At 44.3% G+C, this 24,704-nt stretch overlaps 1 protein-coding gene across 1 annotated transcript in view; it reads right to left on the bottom strand.

Moving 5' to 3' along the window:
• The window catches only part of aig1 (androgen-induced 1 (H. sapiens)), a 35,313-nt gene extending 11,102 nt beyond the window's left edge, over positions 1 to 24,211 (bottom strand). Inside the window, exons 1-3 of the mRNA XM_035422814.1 lie at positions 23,935 to 24,211; positions 13,903 to 14,058; positions 9,932 to 10,033 (exon numbers count right to left, since the gene is read on the bottom strand). Of these exons, the coding sequence (XP_035278705.1) occupies positions 9,932 to 10,033; positions 13,903 to 14,058; positions 23,935 to 24,075 (399 nt within the window). The 5' untranslated portion in view covers positions 24,076 to 24,211. The remainder of the gene's footprint in view (positions 1 to 9,931; positions 10,034 to 13,902; positions 14,059 to 23,934) is intronic.
• Between the last annotated feature and the right edge of the window lie 493 nt (positions 24,212 to 24,704).

The raw sequence follows: 24,704 nt of genomic DNA, 5'->3' as shown, positions 1-24,704 counted from the left end.
CAGTTGTCAAGGATGAGCTAGCACGCCAGCTATGTACCCGCTTTAATGACAGGGTTCGAATGCGGAGCTTTACGCAGTCACTTTTCCAGACTCCGAGCGGGATCTGAATCAACTGCGATATCTTACACCGCTTTGCTTCGCGCTGCAGCGAAACATTACCGTCCAGAAAAAACGGACCAGCACTTATTGATCGTTTTTTTAAGTGATCCCCCAGCAGCGTCAAACCAGAGGGAAATAGCTGTGCGGTGTGCACACGAAGAAAAAAAAAGGAGCGGATTGTTTTTGTAAAGAGAATCAATACCATTGAACGCAGTCTTGGTTTCTCCTCTTCAGGATTTCTCTAGCCAGGAATTCAGTCACTCGAACCTGTTTTCACCCAATGGGCTTGTCAGGTTCACGGGCCGAAATCTCCCTGGCTCAAAAAACTAACCGCAACTGCTCTCTGACGACGCATTACTGACCGAGGCGAAAGTAAACTCCTTTAACTGACCGCCCCCAAATGTTTCTCTGGACAGCAGAGCAGAATAAATTAGTACGGTTTGCGTCGTCGCTTCCGAAGAGGAAACAGCGCGGTTTCGGTCTGTGTGACGCTAAGCTTTCATGGCTTACGTGGAGAGGGTTAAAAAAAAGGGCCCTTTCTTTGTCTGATACGCCAGCTTGTGCGTGAAGGGTGTGTCACAGGGTGAAGCAGGGGCCTCGTCACACAAGCAGGGCACTGGCACCAAGCGTTTTCCTGCCCGTATCCTGCCTGAGGCTCACCCCTACACACACGTGCCCCTCCTGAAGCAGCCCCACGTGAGCAGTAAGAGCCGCACACAACACGGGTTTACAGACAAATTTCAAGGTCACCGGGGTTGTTCTATGAAAAAAAGAAAACTATTAGACGGTTTAAGTACACGCCGTGACGACAGTAGCTCCAGCTAAACACTATCATTTTCATCAGAGAGCTACCTGTATAACCTAAGGCAGTTTCCAGTGAGTTACCGTGGCGACGCAGAAATCTATGCTATCCAAAGAAACTGATGAGGGTCACCACGGTGAGTCATGTTGCCCCTCCCCACCCCCACCCCCACCCACAGACAGGGGGGCTATTTGTGAGAGCCAAAGCCGAGGGGCCAGGGTTTTGGTGACAGGGCAACAGGGAGAGAAGACTTCGTCCATCTCTGAGTAATCACCACTGTGTCCCCCCCCACCCCCACCCCCCTCCCCAGCCGCGGGGACACGGGAGACGCTCAGTGAAGGACAAGGCGGGCCGCAAGGGGGGCGGGAGGGGGGGGTGGGGGGGGCTGTCAGCCGGTGAGTGACCTGATTGGTGTCCCCACGGACACCTGTCAGCACGCACCCCCTCAGCCCCCCCACCCCCCACCCCCTCGCCCCTGCCCAGAGCCTGCCCTGCTGACAGGCTGGGGCAGCACTGATGGGGGCTCTTCCAAAAATACCACCTATTCCGCACTCAGCACCCCCTCCGGCTTGACTTAGCTGTTGCCCCCTCACACACTGGCCTGCCAGTTCCCAGACAAAAACAGTTTGTTTCAAAACCACGTCCCATGTTTACTAAGTGTGCATATATGCTAGCTCTTTCTGTGCATCAGTTTTGTTGTTTCACCACACCACAATAATCTAACAAGATCCGAAAATGGCCAGTGTGGTTTCAGGTTTTTGTTTTAACTCAACACTGCAACACCTGATTTGAACTATTTAACAATCACGATCTTCAATCAGACCGTACAGCCGTACGTAAGGACCTTGACAAACTGAATCAGGTGTTGTGCTGGGCTAAAACAAAAACCTGCACGCACACCAGCCCTTATTGAATAAGACTAGACAACCCTGGTTCGGGCACATGAATTTTTAAGCATCCCCTGAATTCTGGCCTCTGGCAGACACCGCCATTTCTTTGGGGGGAGCTGTGCACTTATTGAACAATTGAGTGAGGGACACTGCATTTTCCATGGCTTCTCTGAAACCGCCAAAAAGCATTCACATCAAAACAAAGCGCACGCACATCCGCAGAAATTTCATCCCGACACATCTGCGCTCTGTATTTTTAGTCCATCTGCTATTTTTGAATCCCTGTCGGGATAAACATTTTTTCTTCTTCTGGCGTAAGTGGAGCAGATTACTATTAAAAACAGCTGATAACCCAATCTGCTGGGATGGGTTCATGCTAGTGGGCTCAGCATCTCTCCTCCTCTCCGGACGGATTTTTCTGGAACCCCGCGCCGAGCCGACTTCAGCAGGTGCGAAAACATATTGAGTGGCAGCCAGCCTTTTTCTTTTCTTTTTTTTTTTTTTTTTAAACAAAAAAAGCAAATCCACATTTACGGGGGAAGACTCGCTGCAGCCCAGCTGACGATGCCAAGGGTCTCATCACGCCGTTCATCTCCTTTCCAAACAATCTGCGCTTGACACTCTCACGCCTGACAGCAGGGGTGTCGCCAGGAATTCTGGGGCCCCTGAAAGGATATTGCTGTGGGCCCCCCCCTTTTTTTTTTAAAAAAAGAAAAAAGAATTGAACTGTGGGCCCCAAGAATTTTCACCACCGCTCACTCCACTAGCGACGGCCCTGCTTTATGGACCTGCTCATAGCAAGAGCACAAGGTCTTTGTGCAAACATGTCCCTTAAACATGTGTTTTATTTGCTTTCCTGCAAAAACAGACATTTTTAAAAGGCTCTGTTACTTTCTGCTTGACGAGCAGAGCTTGTCCATTGCGTGTTTCGGTGAGGGTGTGGGTTTGGGCAGTACTGTGTTCTGTTGGACAGGTGGGCGTGGCCGCCGGGCTGCAGTTTGGGGACGCTCTCAGTAGAGCCGAACCACAGAGATTTCTCACTTCCCATTATTTCGCCACGCCGTGGGATTGTGACGCGTCAGGCCGTGCGGTCCGACGCTGTTATTTAAGGTGACAGTGCGGAATGAGCGTCGCGTCGCAGTGCGCGCTGGAGCTAGCCGTTCCCTGGCGGTCTTTAACGCGATGACAGCGCGTTCGGCGCTGAACACCCTTCACGGGCGCCGCGGGCATGCCCCGTAACGGTGCTCAGAGCGCACAAGGGGGGGGGGGGGGGGGGGGGAGGCGTGACGCCCGCTCGGCTTTCCCTTTCGTGCCCCAGTTGTTGCGTGAGGCTGCGGCACAGACAGGCGGGCGACGTCTGCCCCCCCCGCCCCCCGTGCCAGCTGAGCTCGGGCTCCGTGATTGCCAGCCTGACCGGGAGAGCGGCTGAGATCACGACCTCGCTGACAGACAGGGCTGTGAGCTCCAGAAGGGGGCTGAATCCACCTCCTGGGGATGCTGTAGCGCCGGGGGGAGAGGGAGCCCTCTGCACATCAAGAGCTGCCCGTTTCACTTACTGTTTCTGTGGGCCAGTGGCAGTGGGGAGTCAACCACAGGCCAGGCTGCGTTGATTACATCACATGAGCCACTTAACTTGAAGAGTAGGTCTTTTGGAATGTTTTTTTTTTTCAAAGTTCCAAGTCAGTGTTCTAGAACTCCATTGTTTTTTTAGTTACCAGTAGCGATTGTTCCATCAGCATTAGAACGTTCAGTTAAGAACATTCCAATCACTATTTGTCATCTTACACCTTGAAGGGTTAAGGCAACCCTACGGTATAACTATGGTAGAGGGAACCAAAAGTAAGGTCAAACCTGGACACACAAAGCATTTATCAGCTGCGCAGTACGTTACCATTGGTTTTAAGTTTGGGAATGTACTTTTTAAAGGTAAAAAGCTTTTAAAAAGTGAAGTGAAAATAAAGCCCCCCCCTCTCTCCCTCTCTCTCTGTATATGTATGTGGCAAATGATACAGAGTGAATGACAAAAGAAAGGTAACACTGTGATCATTGTGCTGTATTTTATTCAGGGGAACGAGCCCGTAGGTACCCTATAAGACCCACTATTGGTTGAACACCTGTCTAAACACAAAGCCATGAATGAGCGGGGGGGGGGGCAGTCACATTGAAACCGATCCTTATTCTGGAGCGGAGGCAGGCTGCAGGGTGAGTTCTGAGATGGCTTCTTCCGCCTGACTCCCCATTTCCCAGGTTATATTCTCCGCTGCTGTCTTTGCGAAACCGGGCTATTGTTGCATAAGACTGACGTGCGGTGCGTCCTTGGCGATTCCTTGGACGCCAGCCAGCAATAATAATAAGATCCCATCTGTCAGCTCGGAGCTTCGCAGAAGGCTGCATTTACACGCTAAATAATAGCACTTACAAGACTGCATCATGACACAGAGAGCCTAAACAAGCCCCCTTAAAGGAGTTTACGCAGAGGCGTGGGGTCAAGGGAATGTCTCCACCACCCATCAGAGATGCTCCATCAGGTTTGGGTTACCAACAGTACAGCTCCCATCAGATTGACTGTCGAATAATTTGAACGCAGCCTGCTAAACCACAAACAACTGCATTGCACACACACACACAAAAACACACAAACACAGAGATGCACACACACACACACCCATGTACACAAACACACACACCCATGTACACAAACACACACACCCATGTACACACACACACACACACACACACACACACACACTCTTTTAAAGCACTACAAAAAAACAAATTGATTTCACTTAACTTGATATGCATGTACCTTTCAATGACCTCAGGACTTACCTCAGCTGTACCCACATGTGACATACATGATATCCACAATTTTTTTTTAACTAGAACATTTACCACATATCAGATGTCAGGGAACAATTTCAACCAATTAAGTAATTACATGTTCTAATTGAGACAGACAGATTGGCCATGTGTCTGGGCCTCCAGGATTATCACCTCTATTCTCTGCAACAGAGTCATGGGATAATGTCCCGTTTTGGGCACACAGGTCCCATCATGTGTGTTTTCCATTTAAGGAAAGAATGCCAATTGCTGGCTGTCTACCAGCTGTGCCGTTTCCCTCCAAGAACTACCCTCCTAATGCTAAGGAGGCCCCAACTTACTTAGCCACTGTAATTTGGAGTAAAGTTGTTCTAAAAGAGGAGTGCTCTGAGGGTAGGTAGTCCAGGAAAATCCTGATAGAAGACTGGAGGTGAATTACACCACTGGGAAGGCCAGATGGCCGAGCCTTTGCAGTCCACTAGGTGGCGCTCTCACAGCAGCTATCTCTTACTCAGGAGCCTGATAACGGGGTAGGAAAGGTTTGCCACGAGTGAGCATCAGCCAGCGGTACAGCTACAGTTAGAAAAGACTGATCACCATAATAAGTAATGGAGCATAGGAAGTGTACAATTTAGATGTCAACTGGAAGATTAATTGTGAGCTATGGTTGCTTATATGATTATGTGGGCGTGGAATTATTAGGTTTTTGATAATGGATGAACGATTTGTGTTTGACCTCTGATGTAGTAGAAGTCGGCCTTGATTTAAGTATAAGCACAGTAAAAATACATGGTTTTCAATGAAGTAAAACAATGCAAATGTTGGTTTCCATCTCAGCAGTGTCCTAAAATTCCTTCTACACAGTGATCGGCTAATCTTAGGCTTGGATTGTACAATTCTCCAACTGGAAAACCAAGCAGGCCTTCATCAAGGGAGCAACAAAAAAAAATTGGTGGTTGAGCAGTCACTATCAGCTTATGTTGCATATATTTCACAGGACATTAATTTCACCAATATGAGATATGTTCTTAATCACCCAGAAATATGAAGACAATATCTCGTTTTGTTGTTTGTATGAAGGCAATACAATATAACCACAGTATAAACAAACAAAATTCCAAACGTGGAGCACGCAGCTGAAAATAATGTTTTGATGGCTGTCTGTTCTGAATCGGACCGAGGCTCTGCTTACACAAAAATATTGCCCAGAATTTTAGCACGGAAGTTCCAATTTAGAAGCCGCAGACAGGTCAGAAACAGGCTATACGGTCTGAAGTTCCAAAAATAAAATCTCGCTTATTGAAAATTATATAAAACCAGAGACACAGGAGAGAGGGAGACGCTTGCACAAATGAAACAAGAAAGTCTCAGGTTAAAAATGGTTACAGGAGCAGGACTATGAGAAGCAGTACACCACGGTGTTTGACTAGAGGAAGTACAAATTTACAAATCAGCCTCGTGGCCCCTATGACTCAGGTGTGTGTTTGGTACAGCTGACTAAACAAATACCCTGGAGCTGATTTTCATATTCTTATGAACTTTTTTTCTTCTTTTACATAAAACTTTACATTCGGTTCAGTTATGACTGTCGCGCGAAGAGTTAATTTCTCAGAGAACAATCTTCGGTTCCCGTTAAGCACCTATGCAATAAGCATTAAAAATGGCAAGGGGAGCCAAGAGACTTAACACAATAAAGCAGAAGGCCTGGCAGTCTGAGCTCATGAATAGTTGATGGGGGGGTGGGGTGTGGGGGGGGGGGGGGGGGAATCAGAGAGCCGCTCTTGCGAAAAGAAGGGGTGCCGTAGTGCATCCCATTGTCCCCCCCGCTCCACAAAGGGCCGACGGATACGTAGGGGGTGTTTACCTCGGGATAATCGGTCATAAAAGTCCGGCCGCACAATGGAGTCTGTCTCGCACCGCGGTGTCGTTTAAAATACCCCCCAGCCTGCCTCGCTGAATTAAATATAAGCACAGCCAAACCTGCGCCAAACCTGCGCCGAGCTCCTACAAGGGCCTCTTCCATTGGTGGACGAGTCATCACTGCTCCGACTGGGGGGGGGGGGGGTAGGGGGGCGGGGGGGTTAACAAATACCTTGAGCTGGAAAGATGCAATCTCTCTCTCTCTTATTCTCTCCCACCCTCCCACCCCCCTTTCCCCACCCTCCCTCATTTTGGGGCTCCTGTGAGGACACTGATACGGGTACCTCTCGGGACGTGTTAGATATTTGTTTGCGGTGTATTCTCGAGGGGGAGGGGGGTGAGGGGGTGGGGGGGGGCTTTGAACCCTGGGTGCACGCAGCGTGAGACCACTCGCAACGACACGCGAGCGGAAGCGGGCCTCAGCGACGGCGGCGGGGGTAATTACCGCCAAAGCGGATCCGAGGCGAGCGGGCCGCCGTCAGCGGCGGGATGAAAGCCCACTCGAGGGACCGCGCGGTCGCCGCTCGCCTAAACTGTCCCCGTCACACGCCGGAGGAGTCCCGCTCGGCTCTCCGAGCGCACGCGCGGCGGGCTTGACAACATGAAAAGTAAAACCGTCGGAAGAGCGCAGTCCCAGTTTCCGCAGCGTTAACAAGGATCTATAAATCCATCGCCTGGACAGTACTGCGTGTCTGCCATTGTGTGCCATCCGAATTCCAAACACATCGTTTCTTCAACCGGTTATCATGTCACTCATCGATAGGGAAATATATTTGATCGTGTCATTTGACACGGGATTATTAATACCCACAAGTACATCGCATGGGTGAAGGGAAACTTCATGCACCATTGGCAACTGTCTGATAAGACATTCTATCAGCTATCGCTGTTATCACGGCATACCACAGCCATAGTTCCATGGAGGATCTGCATTGCTAAGGGATGTATCGGATGACACTACAAAAAAGCCTGCACTCGTTGCTTGACAAGTGTAATGTTCTTACTTCAATGGAAAATCATGAAATGAGTCAAACTGTCCCGCCTCATTGCCAATATATTTACTTTTATTTAGCAAAAAGGTAGTAGAAATAAAATTTTAAACATGAATATGAGACATATATAATATACAATTCTTGTAGAGATTTACTTATTTTTTGTTTTTTTGCAGTGGACCTGCCCTGTTTATTGTGACCCCATGTTTATAGTAACCCACTTCCTGCATCTGAACTCATACAGCATCTCAGAACAGGAGTGCTGACCCAGGACCACATTTCCTCTGTCCATGTCCCAGCATTATCCACTACGGGCCAAAGGCTAAACTGATCCTGGATCAGCATTCATACTCTGACGCCCTTTTATGATTAAGGGATCTGATTTGTCAGCAGATTCCCAGCATCTCACTGTGCAGAAAAGGCACGGGACCACATTACTGCCTTCTCTCCCGACTCTCTCTGACCGTGCCAAGGTGTATCTGAGTCCCTGCCGCGATACAACAGGACAAAGAGATACAAATCTGTGTCACAGACCTCACTCATGTGTCTTTAATTGTAGTTGCTAGCGTGCCAAACAGTAACAGGGCTCGGTCACTGTTTTCTGCGAAGCACGGGAGGGGAGCAGAAGGCAGTTGCCGTGGCAGCGGGGGTAAACAAACAAACGCGGTACCATGGAATGCACCAAAATATTTACGGTCGGAGTAGCCCCGCTGCAGAGCCGTCACGGGTCCGGCACTCCGAACCCGAGGTTCTCTGCGCTTTTAAGAATTGTTTTCAGCTGTCGAGGCGCTCTCTGCAGTTCTCGACGCCCTCAGCGACATGCTTGCAATACTGGGACCGCTCGTCTGTGCGGCTCTGCTGTTTGTCTGCATCACAGCTGAGCTGCCAGCGCTGCGTAAAAGTCCGTAACGAGACTTAAAATCTTATTTTTTCTTTCTCGTTTTTATTAGCTTGTTTTGAGCTGCTTTTTGCTTGACAAGTGAAATAGCCCAGCCCCACTGGCAAAATCTTGTCAGACTGTCTCATCTCATTGGCAATCTTTTTATCTTACTTTGCAAAAAAGTAATAGAAATAAGACCAAAATTAAAGACAAAATATAAGACTAAAATACTTATGTTTGAACAATTTTTTTGGTTTTGACATTTTTTGCAGTAAGGAAATGCAGTACCTTCATTTGTTTGTTTATTGGTCTCCTGCGTGTACTGACATCAGGGGTCTAGCACTCGGGTTTGCTTTCAGGGGTTTGATCCATACAGCGGAAAGAGGAATCAACGTAGCAACATGAACGCGAATATACAGAATAAACTTGCTGACCAGCGTGCTCCTCCAAAACATGTAGAATTGAATCTCATTTAATCCTTAAGAAATTAGGTCATTTTGTTGTTTACCCCAGTCGTGCCAAACAACAATGGTGCCCGTCTCCTCTTCACATGCCACATCTCTCTATTTTATGTAACTAATTTTGCTGCTTAGCAACCGAGTTGTGTTATTGACACCTGGAGACGGTCCAAACCGTGTCACATCCTGCAAAGTTCTGGGCAGCATTTGAAACCCACATGTTTATCTAGTGCTTTGGCACTCGCGCAGAAAGATACTGACGGCTGATCCCGGCGGCATTGTTCGGCGTTGCAAATTTGACAGATAGGGAAATTCGGCTTCTGTGATGCCGTCGCCACGCCCAAGCAGATCCGCTCGCCCGTCTCCTTCACCTGTTAAAACAACAGGCCCGTAATCCAATTGTACTACAGGCCCCCGGGGCTGTTCTGGACCTGATTTAAATCGGTGGGTTGCACAACCCACTTCCATTGTTTTCGAGGTCTGACGTCAATGTACGTCAGAGAGAAAGCATTCTTCTCTCCCTCCCTTCACGGCAAAGAAGTACCGTGAAGTACGGGCCTTCAATTATCGAACAACACACGGGAGTTTAGGGCAGCGCGTCGCCAAAGTAGCCAGCAATCCCGAGGCTTGTGGAAAAGGATGGATTTGCGGCGATTTTCAATCAGCTAACCTTGTGTAAACCCCCTCCAGTTCTACAGTGAGCTGGCATTGTCAGAGATTTGTTTTCGTGGATAAAAAAAGCTATCTCCTGTGCTGTGTCTCTTTGATATGAAAGCCACTCAGCATTATGAAGGTAAGGACGGTGCTATTGTGCCCAGTACAGTAGTGACAATGCAGCGCAACTAAAAACAAGTAAAAGTACTTCGCCCTATACTCTGAAAATAAAATAGCGAGAACGATTGTGTGTTTAAAGGATGAACAGAGCCTTTCTGTCTGACAGCTTTGTTGAACATTATATGCCTCTCATGTGCTTAGCTACACCTTAATCTCCTTTTGATTAAACCCAGGTTTAATCTGAGATTACCAGTTCCTTTAAAGTCAACCTGCTTTTGATTCCACTGCGCACTCACCATTCCATGGTTTAGCCACTGTGGTATGAAGTTGTCCAGTAGTCTTGGGTAAACCAGGTCTCTGTCGTAGAGGTAGAGGGCCCAAAACATGGTCACCACGAACTGTGGACAAGCAACAACGAGGAAGTATTAATCAGGAGTATGCACGCTGCAAAAAAAGATGCTGCTTTTTGTCCTTTATGACAAATGACAAAAAGGGTGTGGCTGAGAAATAAAAAATTAGCTTTTTTAAACAAAACCAGTTTTTATGCTTCTATATTACAAATCAGCCACTTTGGTTTGTTTTGACTCAATGACGGCAGTTCACGATCCTCTCATGTTGACAATAATTCATAATTCATAATAATTCATAATAATTTCAGGCAACTGCTTTCTACACAGAGTAATTTATACGGTCAAAATCAGGGAGGGGTTAAAATTGAGTGGTTATTGTGCACACTAAAGATGTCCCTTGTCCAGGTCATATTGAGAAGCACCATTTTTAACGTTTCAGTGCATCACAACCCATGCTGCATGTGCCGTGAATCCATTAGGTGGTTAGGTCTCTGTGTGTTCACTTTGTGTACGTGAATCTCTGCGTTCCACAGACAAGTGGATCTGTGGCTTAATTAATTTCAGGGCTCTAATTATTCTCTACCACTCAAAGTGCTCCTACGTCCTGTTGTTACGTCCGCTTCTTTTTTACAGAGAGCTCATTTCCTCCCACAACACCACCACAACTGTTGTAACCCCCCAAGCCTTCCTCTCTCCCAGTCGTCATTCACCAAACAGGAAGTGAAACCCCGGGGTGAACTCTCGCCTTCACACACATCATAAATTCACTTCCTCCTTTCTCATCGCCCACCAGAATCCTGCATAAAATCGGTCGTCTCTATTTTACACTCCCTAAGGCCGGCCCACACAAACGAGGATCGTTCAAACGGAGGACAGGTGTCAAGTGTTGACCTATCTGTTGGTTCTTCATTGTATAATGACCCCGTTTGAACCTTCAAAGGAGCCCCAGATTCAGGAACACTGATGAGCAGCCACGAGCTAGATGAACCTAGCGTTATGGGGCTAATGTTTTCCTATCAGCGCACCATAATTAATCCCTCAGAGCTTGCTCCTCCCCCCCCCCCTCCTCCCCCTCCCTCAACCGGTAGTCACTTCAAGCTATATGTGTATTTTATAAGAAGGACAGCAATAAGCCGGAGAAAAGATCAAACGCTACGCAAAAACAAGCGGGCTACTGTTGGGCACGCGGGCTTTGAAAGCGCTATTTGAAGTTCCAGCGTCGCCCGAGCCGCTTCCACGAAGGAATTCCAGCTCTACCAGTAATCCCTTTGATCGAGACAGTTCCAACTGCTCTCGAACCCAGCCCAGCCTATTTGCATTTAACAGCCCGGCTGAAGGATGTGACATACTCCCATTTCGGTTTGTGTTCTCAGATTATTTAAGCGCACGCCTGCTTCCAGCGTTCAGCTATTAAATAAACAAGCCGTGCCCGGGAGAGGAGAAGCCCACTGAAAGGGCCGCATTGACCGAGCTGGTACAGGTTATTTAAGCACCTTCAGACAAACACCAATTCTCCACCTCCCCCTCCTTACTCTCTCGCTCTCCCTCTCTTTCTCTCCCGCCCTCTCCTTTAGTGCACGGTCAGCAAATAAAATGGCAGCGCTTGAGACAGGCCGTTTATTTTGATTTTCGCCCTTGTTGGGCACGGCACATCCACCCGCGCCCCCCCCACCCCCCCCACATCCCCACACCCCTGTCGGGAAACCGCAGCGGACCCACGGGCCCACCCCACCGGGCCGAACCATCTGGAGCAGAGGGATGGAATTACCTGGCAGCTCCCTGTGACTCAGGTAGAGGATATCACAGGATATCGCTCCCATTGTGCGCCCGTGCCACCGCAGTCTCCTCTTTCACGAGGGGGGGAGAATGGGGGATGGGGGGGGGGCACAAGCAAGAGGAAGAGCCGCTCACCACGCTTGCCAAGGGAATCTTCACACATGACCGACACGAGGAGAACAGAAGGTGAGCAGAAGGAGCGCATTCTGTGTTGTGTGTTACACACTCCCCCCCCCCCCCCACCCAACCCAACCCCCCCGGGTCCCCCCCACCCTCCCCATTCATTCCACCGCAGGTGTGCAGATCCGGCCGTCGCTCGCTGAGATAATACGGCTCCATTGTACGGGGTGTTAAGTTAGATCCCGTGTCTGATTCTCAGATACCTAGCGTTGAGCCTCGGTGCCAAGCGTTTCATTTTGTGCTTCAGGGACGGTGACACACCCTAGACTTCACACTGGCATGGAGCACGCGCAGAAGGACACCCCTTGGGCTGCTGCCTCTTCTGTCATCTCTGCTGATGTGCCTCCCTGAGAATCACATCCTTTGTCCATTCAGAACAAAACTACAGTCAGGGGGAATCCTGAAGAAGGGAGAGCTCCTGCATGATCACAAGCTCATTAGATTTTTCAACACTGACACCAGCCGAGAGGTCAGCAAAAGCGTGCGTGATGTCACATTTGTGCACAGTTACCACTCAGCCAGAAACGTCACTCCTACCTTCCCAACACAGTTCAAATAAAAAATAATCCAAAATAATCTTTTGGATTTTGGCCACTAACACCCCCCCCCCACATGCAATTTAAACATCCCCAGACTGAAGCAAAAAAAGAACAGAAGGCTCATTTCAATATTTTCCACGTGATTATCAGATGGAGAGGCAAGGTAAACATTAAGCATTTCTATTTTAGAGCAGAGCCCATTGACCTGCCAGTATAGTTCAGTGCAGAAGCACGGCACACAGAACAGATTGACGAATTCTGAATTTGCAAAGCAAATTGACAGCACATCTAAGACAATGCGTGTTGGTGTCCCCATTCGCCTTATGCAAATGGCAGTGGCAGCGTCTGGTCCAGGCACAGTTATAAACAGCGTAAGAATGCGGGATGGCATATGTTCACACGGAAGGTTCGTTTGAATTCAGCTCTGAGGTGCTGAGAGACTCGTGGTGTCAGAACTGGGCTCAAACTTCCTAATTTTCTCATAGCACCTTTTTTTTTGCGGCAGTCCTTGAATAATATATGAAACACAATTTCAATTTGCAGCCTCTTTTATTGTTGGTTTCGAGCTTCGAGTGTACCTGGCAGCCTTTTCGAAACTGGGCGCGTTCATAACTTTATGAGTGTGCCTGTTATTTTTTTAAAAGAAAATACCAATCCTATTTAGCAATGGGATTTGGCCAATGTACAGTTTTATTCAGTACTTTGAAGCTTTCTTTTTTCTTAATATTGGTGATAATTATTCAAGATTAGCAAGGGCTAACTGTTCTTTCCACAGGCCCTATAAATGCAGTGGCATCATGCCAGTTTGTAAACATGTTTAAGTGCAAATAATAAAATATATTTGCCTTGCTTGAATAGATTTTTTTCTCTGTAAAAACTACTCCAGTGCAAGGAGGCATTGACACGGGTTATGTAACAGAACTGGGGTTAAAGTTCGTGAAAGAATTTAAGCTAAAGTTCACATGGGTGTACACTGTATACTTCGACTGCCATCTGTGTTAAATAATCAATCACTGCAATGAACGATCAATGAACAATTATCCCCATTAATGCATCAACAAGAACCCATACAGCTCTCTGCAAGTTGCTGCCGGAGAAGGATCATTAGCACTTCCACGGTGGTTCTAATGTAAGGGCACTCGAGTTCCATTTTCTATTCAGAGTAGTCTAATTTTCCTGTCTGCCACACTGACACAAAACATGCACTTTGTGAAACCACAGCAGTCGAAGCAAGCTTGGTGGCTGAACAGAAGTGAATAAGTCTGCTTGTGACTGCAGAAGGGTGGGGGTGGGGGGGTGGGGACGTTGTGTGTGTGTGGCTGGGCTACAGTTTTAGTGGATAGGAGAGGGGTGTAGAAGACAGCATGGATTTTAATGTTTTTTTAAAATTTTTATTTCCCGGTGGTACCGAGAAGTGCTTACCACTCCCACGGGGAAGGCCAGGACGGCCATCATCCAGTCCCGCAGGCCAATGAGCTTCCTCAGCTGCCTCTCCTGCTCCTGGCTCTCGCTGCCCTTGGTCAGCAGGCTGGACAGGTCCGTCAGCACGCACACGCCGAAGAAGACTGCCTGGATGACCTGCGACACACAGCGATAAAAAGGGACCAATGGGGAGGGGGCGGGAGGTCCCCTGGGCTCAGCCGCCGCAAGGCCGGCTCGCGGCACCGCGCAGCCCCGTTCCATTCACAGAAAACGCCCTCGCCTGTTCCGGTTCAGCAGCAGGGCCGCTGCTCTTCAGCGCAGCACCACACTGCTGTTCATTCTGCCGTACGGAGATGTGACGAAGAAGAACTAAGTCACGGACGCAGGTAAAAAGACTCGTATTACAACCCCTAACAAAAGGAATATAACTGCAAACATATAGTATTGAAATGCAGTTATGAAATTACAGCAACACTGTATCTTATCCATACAAATATATACAGTATTACTGCCCCTTTCAGATATGTGGAATATTTACATTTCTGTGAATTATACTTCATGTTATATTTTCAAAAACGTCAACACATTCATAGTATATGCCATAGTACATACAAATTCAGTATGGGGTAGAACATTGTGCCACATGTAGAGTAATAGATTACAGATATATTCTCTCAGCACACATAAAAAGTTTCAAAATCCGAGCAGACTTTGGCAACAATTCAGCCAACACTTTTTCCTATGGATTGAATGCGTATGTGTTCCTTCCAGAATACATCAAAAGGATTGATTGTGATCTCTGCATGTCTGCAGTAAATATGAAATAATACAAAACAAAAGGCTGTGGAAAGTATGACAAAAAAAAGTAATTTCTTAAATGAACATTAATGTGATCGCTTTGAAGTCAACCACATTTATATGACCTGGTTGGATGCTGCATAATGGAGATGACGACAGTACAGAATACGGCTCTAAAAAGCACTAACAAAAATGAGAGAAATACTAAGACATACATATGAACACACACACACATAATTCACAAACACTTCCACATGAGCGTGCACACACCAGCACACACATACACACACACACACTCACCTACACACGCACACACACACACACACATACACATAATTCACAAACATTTCCACCCGAGTGTGCACACACACACACACACACACACACACACACACACACAATTCAAAAACATTTCCACACGAGCGTGCACACACAAGCACACACATACACACACACACACACTCACATACACACGCACACACACACACACATACACATAATTCACAAACATTTCCACACGAGCGTGCACACACAAGCGCACACATACACACACACACACAAGCACACGCACATGCACACACACACACACACACACTCACATACACACACATACACACACTCACATACACACACACGCACAAGCACACGCACACACACACACACACACTCACATACACGCACACACACACACGCACACATGAAACACACGCACACACCATATTTGGACCTTTGGACCGAAAGCCTATTTTTCACTGAGGCAGCTTTCTCATTATTTGATCATCAGAATAATACTTCAGAGCTTTGCGCTATTCTGACCTAAGAGTTGGATTTAAGACACTTGTGTAATGCACCACCTGCGAATCATTACAAATCCACATATCAATAGATCTTAAAAAGTGCAAAAACAAAATCCCAATGACTTACCCTCTCTGCATTCTCTGCACCAACAGGTCAGAGGAGGACATGGTTCAGTATGAGGACACGCAAACCCCCAGAAACCCAAAGGTGACTGAGAGGGAATAGGTCCTAATGGAAACTCTCCTCAAATCCATTTAATGCCACTCAAAGACAAATTGGAAATCATACTGGAACTTCAATGAGTCATGAGTCAACTATGAGTTGTATATAAATTTTAAAAAATCCATCACAGACCCTCAATTTCTTATAAACTTCCACACAATGAAAAACAGTGTCCACTAATGATCGCTACTGGCTAACAGGCTACTATCACCAGGTGACGGTGACAGTGACAGAGTAGGTTTTTTGGGATGTTTTTTCAACATTCTAATTCAGTGTTCTAAAACTCCATTGCTTACAATTACCAGTCTTGTCTTGTTACATCAGCAATAGAATCTTTGGTTAAGAACATTCTAATCACACATTTGTGATCTCACACCTTAAAGGATTCCTGCTTCTTCAGTCCACTTTGCTGATGCACCTTGATGAGAGGTACATCATTTTGTCCACTCAGAATGGTATTACATGTGCATTGTTCATTCATACCATTCTCTGCCAGCACAAGCAATTCAATGCAATACCCATATCAGAACACAACCAGTTAACCGACAGCTGCTAACTGCTAAATCGCCATGTTTAACTTTTGTAAGCTATGACAGAGAAAAAAAAGCCATTTGTCACTAGGATGAGCAGGGAAATAAGCAGGTGGCTATAATTCCACTGCGTAACATCCAATCTGATGAAAGGTAGATTTTCTGTCCTACATAGCACATTCCACTCTTCAGTCCAATAGCTTGGACAATAGCTGTTTCCCTTTTCTGATTCCGATTTGCTCTTGTAAAAGGGGTGAACTCAGGACAGACAGAGCTGCTAGTTGTACTGCAGTCTATGGGCAATAGCTGCGTGAAATAGATTGTTGGGGATTGCTTGACAGGCAAGTTGCTTTCTGATTTATGTAGCTAATAAGGAAAGTAGGAGAAATGCAAAACAGAACAATTTGAATCTGCAACTGCATATGAGCATAAAGAATGGTACTAAGGGACAGTACTGCTTAGAAAGTGTGAAAGTTAAATTAATATGACATACTATGAGCTTTCTTTAATTAATAAAGGGTTCTGTTTGTTGCAATTTAACATTTTACCAAATTTAGTTCATATTCACCTGCAACTACATCATCACACTCATTGACATTTCAAACTTTTGATTGCTTTAAGTTACATTATAGCTATTTTTCAATTACGTTTTGATTATTTTTTTATTTATGCTTTTTTATTTTTTAATTATTTTATTGCAGTCTAATTCAAAGGGAAAGATATACCTTTTCTTAGTTTTTTTATGCAGAATGAATAAAACATGCTTATCGTTCAAGGAATTATTCAAACAATAGTTCAGTATTAATCTTAAAATGCCATTTCAGAAATAACAAAAGAGGCTGATATGTTGCTTATAACAGACTTGTTTTGAATTTCAAATTTGCCATTTTTTAAAAGCAGCGATGGATCCAATATGTTGACAACACGCGGATAATTTTAAAACCTGTTGGTCCCGATGAAGCACCTCTTCAGATGTTCCCATGGGGTCACCTCAAAAAAGGGAATATTAAAAATAACCAGAAGCTGTTTGTGCACTCAGTGTGTGGAGCATTGGAGAACCATGCCACATGAGTCGGGAATCGCAGCGTTGCCTCCTATTGCATCATTTGTATTTACACGTCTTAGTCTGAACCTTCTATGTGTGACCCTAAGCTGCCCTCAAAGCTATTTTGGTATAATGAAACAGCGAATCGCATACTACGAGGTCTACTTTGTAGAAACAAAAAGCCCAGTCGCAAGCACAAATACACCTGTCACGGACTGATGTTTTTGAGTGCTGTGGAGCTACAAAAGTAACTTTGTGCCAAGCCTTGCATTTTGAGTCTTTGTTTCTAAGCCCCCTCAGGCTTGGCGAGTGAAACATTGCTGGGCTGGTATTTTGGGGGGCGGGGGGGGGGGAGTTTGGGGGTGGCATTTGGAGCAGTGCAAACAAATTGCACAGATTACACTACACAGATTCATCTGTACTTCTTCAGCAGAAATATTTGAAAGTTAATCATGTATCATGCTAAGGGCATAACGGTTGATCAAACATGAGAGAGCGAGTGAAATTAGCTACTGATAGCAAACCGGGATAGTGAAGGTGTGCAGTCACACAATCATTACGCCTTTGACACAAACTGAACACAACCTTGATACACCTTGCATCACCTGTGTTGGTACAGCTAAATGATAAATTACGACTGGGACACATCTCTTTTGAATCTGCGCCAGCACCTGCCCTAGCATTTGCTGACGGCCTTTACATCATCAAAACAGAGCTTTACAAGTCTAGTAACACAGTAAACCATTACCTAGCAGCAAAAGTAAATTACATACACTACTTTCCCCCTGAATGTCTACTCCTTAAGCTTGTTGTTTGTCAAAGTCTTCTCATAAGCACTACCAGGATTTAAGGCAGAAGATTATTTCTGCATTACATTAAGAAGATGGACATAGTGGAGCTTTTTTAATCAACCCAGCCCTCCCCCACAAAAAAAAATTAGACAAAAAATGAATAAATCCTACTGAAAGCTGAAAAGTGTGACTTTAAATCTCATTAATTCACAGTTTAATTTATTATAGCAGTCGTAGCATTATCTTTTGGGTTGGAAACATTGCTTCCCACAGCACACAGAAGTCTATGAGACCCTCTTCCCTGAGAAAGAATTAGCAGAAAAACATTTTCTGCCCGTTTTCTCTAACAGTTCTGCTCTTTTCTTCTCTTGTGGCCGTCAGCGCGTTAGCCCGAAGCTACGATAAAAATGACTGCCGTCCAGGTTTCCTCTCATTTAAATTAAATTCAACTGGTTCGAGAAAAAAAACAGACTTCTCACAACGAACTAACGCCAACAGCCAGGCATAAAACCATTTACTAGCTCTGTACGCTTGCCCCGGCCCCCACCCTGCCCAGCATCAGAGGTACTTAAGAACAACCACAATAATTCCTGGCCTACAATGCAGGTCATAAACTCAGAGTTTAACACAATTCAACGTCTTTAGCCGGGAACAGAAAATAGGCTGCAAAGGACCAGTTCAGATAGTTCAAATCCCAAACTGAATAAACAGTGTGAATCTAGATGGTTTTTTTTTTTCAAGCTAAACAATCAATAGGCTTACGGGAGCAGTGGAAACAACAGGAATTCATATAAATGTGTAATGGGCTTTTGTGGCAAATTATCTGATGTTATTGTGCCAGAAGATTATTTGGGGTACTTCACTGGGCAACCTGATTTGATTTGATTCGAATAATGACCAGTGATAAAAACAAAAACAAACAAAAGGTCGTAAAACTGCAATGAGCAGCACCATACAAAAATAAGGCCTTTCAAGATATTTTATTGACTTTTCAAAATGGACTATTTTTAGACAAACTTTTCCCCCAGCCTTTCTTACAGTAGACTATACTTGCTTGTTCAAAAATATAATTTTCATATTTGAGGGATATGTTATTTCTATTTCAGTCACCTACAGAATTGTGTTTATATGTTGAATATTAAATAAAATAAGAAAGGCATTTATTGTTTTCCTTCATTTCAAAACTATTTTTGGCAGCAAGAAACCTAGCATTAGTGGGTTGCAACTGATGATTCTGGAGAAAAAAATACAGCAATAGGGATGCTCTGCTTATTGACCAATGCTGTCTGTTAAATATGAACAGCATTCAAGATTTAAAAAATAGATCTGTACCCCCTAATCTACCCATTTTGTGAATGTTCCTGAAGAGTTCATGTTAAAATTCATAGGAGACAAAACTGAGAAAAGTCTAGTCCCACATCCGTTCTCCATTCCAAAAACAATTTCCCAAAAAATAATACGTGCAATATCATATCTTTCATGTTATGTATTTACATTACTTTGGAAAAGGTACAACAATTGAGAAATGCATTACAGACAATAGATATAATGAATGGAGACTTCATATCTCTACATTTTCTGCTGAGTAGACAAAACCCTCTAATTCCAAGGTCGAAAAGCTCAAAAGCTTGCACTGTTTAATGGCTGGATTTTGCTGATGGATTGTGCGCGTCTTGATCAACAGATATGTCTGAAGCAAATATAACGTTTCCTGCTCCCCATGAATTTAATTACAGTTGCTCTGTGAATCCAGCTAGATGCCTAAAACAATTGAATTAGCCATCCTGCTGTTTTTTTCGAGTGACACTAATGATGCATGTAGATAAACTGTACGTCCCAGAGGTTATTGACAGAGCTGCTTGTTGTGAGACTGGTTTCAATCAGCAGTACGATCTAAAGCATTGCAACAGGCGACTGGCGCTTTTTACCTATTATACCGCTGCTGGTATACCCTATCTCCATAGCGATAGCCTTGTGCAAAGCCAACGATAAGATTGCTCCGTGAACCAGGAGAGCCTCATTTCTTGCGGCCTTGTAAAATTTTTTTCCTGTTGTATGATTATGATGACACTTAACATAGTTCTATATAATCCCCATGTAATTCAGTACTGAATTTAACTTACGGCTGTGTTCGCACCTGGCCCTGCTTGAAAAGCATCGCTCTGAGCATGCTCAGTGCATCTGGTGGCGTGAACTGATGGACAAAAGTGTAAGAAGTGAAGCAGGCAACCTAGCATCGCACTCGCAGTGAGGTTTCTGTAATAAAGAGAGCTCTTTGGCGAGCGAGCACACAGTTCTGTAACTAACCACACGGTCAGGTGATTGACATCCACCTCACTGCCCTGAAAAGAACATAGCTGCTTTTGGCAGTGCCCTCTCTTCCTCTGGACACCTGTGCTGAGGCCCCTGAGGGGGTGGTGCTGGCGGAGAGGGGGGTGATGGGGGGATTTGGTTGGGGGGGAGCAGGCCAGGAACGTGATCCACACACCACTGAGCTAGACAGACTTGCTTTTACCACGCACCTGAGACATATGACCGATCACATGGGAGCCAGCCCTACAGAGGTAAAGAAGGTAATAACTGTACCGTTTTAAAATCATAACATTTTGGGCACGAACCAATGAACCGAAAAATACTAATACTGAAAACAGAGCTGTGCTAGCAACTTTAATGTTACAGTGACTTTAAAAGCTATCATTGAAACAGAAACATTCAAATATTATGGATGAATTTCGAAAAAGCAATATAAAATAACATACTACAATACTGCAATACATTATGAACATAATATTTAAAAGATATGTTAGGTTTTCTATTTTTAAGACATGCTGTGAGTGGGATACCTCTGGTTCTAAGGACAACAATGTGCGACAGTACATATAGACCTATAAGAATCATTCTTGCTTCGAATTAAAACATTTTCATTTCTGAAAAAGAAACAAGGAAGTTTTCACCCTCGGCAGGTGAGGTGCTGATGTCCTGCTGAACACATATCAGAACTAACTTAAGTGTTACAATGCAGATTCACTCACTGCTTGGGTCCTACAGTGTCCCATCAGAGTGACCCTATCCTGAACCTTGCACTTGGTACTGAATCAGTCATGATGAAAATACGTTTTTTCTCATTTTCAATATTTCAATACCCTTGCCCGCAGTTACATAGGGTGATACAGTAACACATAGGTTGGGGAACTTGTAGCTAACTTGTAGCTTGTAAGAGGTTGCAGGTTCAATACCCAGGTTGGGCACTGTCTTTGTATCATAAATTGAAGTGCTTAACCTGATTTGCTTCCATAAGAAATACCCCCTTGCCTATATATTTTTTGTAGATTTTGCCTTTAAAATACAGCCACAAAAGGTGCCCATTTCAAACAGTAGCCAAATCGAGTCCCATTTTTAATGCTTAAATACTGAAAAGCTTCATATTTCTAGGTTAAGGTAACTAGGCTCTTTGTGAGACATTGCACTTCCTAATGCATTTTTGTAACCACAACATTCATCTTTCCCTGCTCCTGCTGGCTTGCCAACAGGGTCCAAAGTCTCCCTGCAGCAATAGATTCCCATCCCATAAAGTTAAAAACATCTGTCTTATTTGCCACCTCCCTCTGTATCAGCACAATATAGTATTGATATCAGAACGTATTAAAACAAAAAAGCCAACAGTAGTATGAATTATCTCATGCCAGCTCAATCTTTCACGCTTGTCACGCTGGTACAAATTTTTACAGTTTTGATTTGCTCCTCATAAACAGTCAGAGTATCTCTCATTGTCAGGACACAGTAGATGAATTTATAACGTGAGAAAACAGTTTGCTGACAGTTTGCCGCATTAGGCAACACTATTAAAATAACACATGGACATGCCTTGCTGAAGGCATCTTTTTATTGAATTAGAAAAAAAAAATACTTCATGTAATGTGCAGGTTATCCAGAAGTTAGAATAGCAGAATGGAAATGAATATGCAACATTAGCAGATGTTATTTTTTGCTGATGTTTGAATTATTACATTAATTTTTAGAAGTGACTCATCTATCCTACAACTCTTTCTGACTTTCCAACCACTTTAACTTTCAGCAAAATTTGCTTCTCCAGTAACTGTAAATATTTGATGGAGACCTGTGGAACCCAGTTTGATCTAACTCTCATGTATTTCCCCAAACAGACAACTAATCATCTTGTATATTACAACAAATCACTGTATATTTATAAAGCATATCATTAATGTAATTCCACAACAGATACTTTTGATCGTTCAGCTTCTGACGTACAGTAAGTACAGGTGCCAAAAGCTAAGCCACAATGTATACACCGTCAATTATTTGTACCCTGGCATGCTTTACTGTATGTCACACTGGAAAAAGAATTTACATATATTTAAACAGAAAGCCAGAATTTTGCTAATAGGCTAAGCAACCATAACTGGCTTCAAAGTGCATTCTGGGAACTGGAGGCAGATGGACTGAAGGAGATGGAGTTTGTTTACTTTCAACAAGAAATTTAAGAAATATCAATTCGATACAATTTTTAAAAATGATTGCAAATGACTACAATTGGTGCAGGTCTGTTTCTTGTACATATTTTAAAGGCTAATATGGAGCCTGGAAAAAATGTTACTGGACTTAAATTGTTGCAGGGAGATTAAAAGAAAATACTAATTCATTGCTCATGTGTTAGAGAGAGGGAGAGTCTCAAGATTCAGACTGGAGGGAAATGAAGGTAACTAAAGAATTCTCTGCTGGTTCTATGCTTTTCAATTTGCATACCGAAAAACGCTTCTTGTAAATTTACCCTTTAAATTAATTCCTGTTTTTGCCTTTCATGAAAAGCAAATTCAATGTATTAAATTTTTGTATATGAAGTTTTTATATGTATATTAGATAAAATAATTAACAAATACATAAAATATAACCACTGCTGTTTGTCTGCTTTACTTTAAAGCCTTTTCATTTTCAAAAGCAAAAAATGGAAAATGATCACTTGTTTACTGAAAACTGTCGAAGTACCTGAAGCTGAAATGCAAGGTGATGCTTGTGTACAAGTGTGTGGGCGCATGCACACGCATGTGAGGACGTGTGTGGTGGTGTAGTGGGGGTTGTACATCCTATATTTTCAAACAAAAATTTCCATTCTTAATACCTTTAAAATATAACACTTGTATTTAATAGGACATATCAGGAGTTCTACAATCTATGCTCACCCTATGGAACTTTTTTCATAAGAATGAATACAAACACGTTTTATGGTTTTAATCAAGCAATGTCTCTTCATAAATAAAAAAAGTCGTTAAAACTAACGTCATTAAGGCTTGTAAACGGCTATAGCCTAATAATCAGCAAGTGGCATCTAAACGAAAAACAAACAAAATAAGAATACAAAAATAACAAAAAATAAATCGTCACGCGTGATATAACATGTACCCTTTACGCATTCCGTTTGCAAAATAACAAAACGGGTAACATTTATGAAAATCGCTGTTACTCTATCGATATTACATCGCCCGGTACTTCGGATATCCTAAGAAGACAGCTGTTCGTTGTCATTGTGATTCATGAGGCGGTCCAAATCTAACAATGAAGGCCACGAGTGTCACCGGCCATTATGAAGGGGGGGTCTGCAAATGGGTGTGGGCTAGGTTGATGCTTGCATGTACGCGCCAGTGCAGGTAACTCGAAATAGTGAGGTAAACAGAGGCATATCCCACGAGCTAGGCTATATATAACACACCGTATTAGGCCCATCTCTAGTGTAGGAGGTTAGGAATGGTAGTACAGTACCATAGATATTACACGACGTTCTACCATGAGTGATCGCCGTATTAGGCACTAGAGGAGAACAACAAACACTTACCAGATCTATGAATGTTAAAAACTTCCAGCTACCGCCGTAAGTTTGATGAGCGGGCATGTCAATTGCTTTATAATTGCAGAGGATGGAGAAATACGACAGGAGAATCGCTACCCTTAAAACCTGGGAAGGAATGAGCGCCATGTTTCTCTTTTCGTTTTCGTCTTTGGCTGTATCCTCTTGACAGAATGATGCTGCTATCTGGGTCTCTCTCAGTGCTGGGAGGTCGCTGCCTGGAGATGGGATGCAGAAAGGAGGCTGCGTAGGAGGTGTGCGTGTAGGAGCATGCGGAGAAGGAGGGGGATGATGTTGTCATAGTAACAGAAAATGTGGCAGCTTCTAGAACTGGAAGCGCATCTGTCATTTGTATGCGAAAGGCAGTGCACCCCCTCCAAATGGTCGTTATAGTGATATTTTAAGAAAATAGGATGAAATTACTATAAGTTGCCACGGGAAACGCTTCTGTTTTTGTGCGTAATCATGTTTTAACAGAAGGTATTATTTACCCAAAACTGCGTATACTATTTGTGAATAGCCTACAGTTATAATATCGTTTATCCTCATCATGGTCCTTAAAACTGTAATTGTGCCTTCAAAATTTTTTTATTGTAAGTACAGTTACGCGTATTCACTTGAACTGATGCAATATCACAGGGTGATGTGTCTACTGATAAAATCCTAGACTGCGTCAACTTAGAGAACACAAATAGCCTATGCACTATGAATATGTGTGCCTTGTTTATTTTTAGATTTAAAGTACATTATAAGCATAA

The sequence above is a fragment of the Anguilla anguilla genome, chromosome 6, assembly GCF_013347855.1.
Source record: "Anguilla anguilla isolate fAngAng1 chromosome 6, fAngAng1.pri, whole genome shotgun sequence".
In the NCBI taxonomy this organism is placed as follows: Eukaryota; Metazoa; Chordata; class Actinopteri; order Anguilliformes; family Anguillidae; genus Anguilla; species Anguilla anguilla.
The sequence above is the reverse complement of the archived record's forward strand: the minus strand, read 5'-3'. Positions and strand labels throughout refer to the sequence as shown.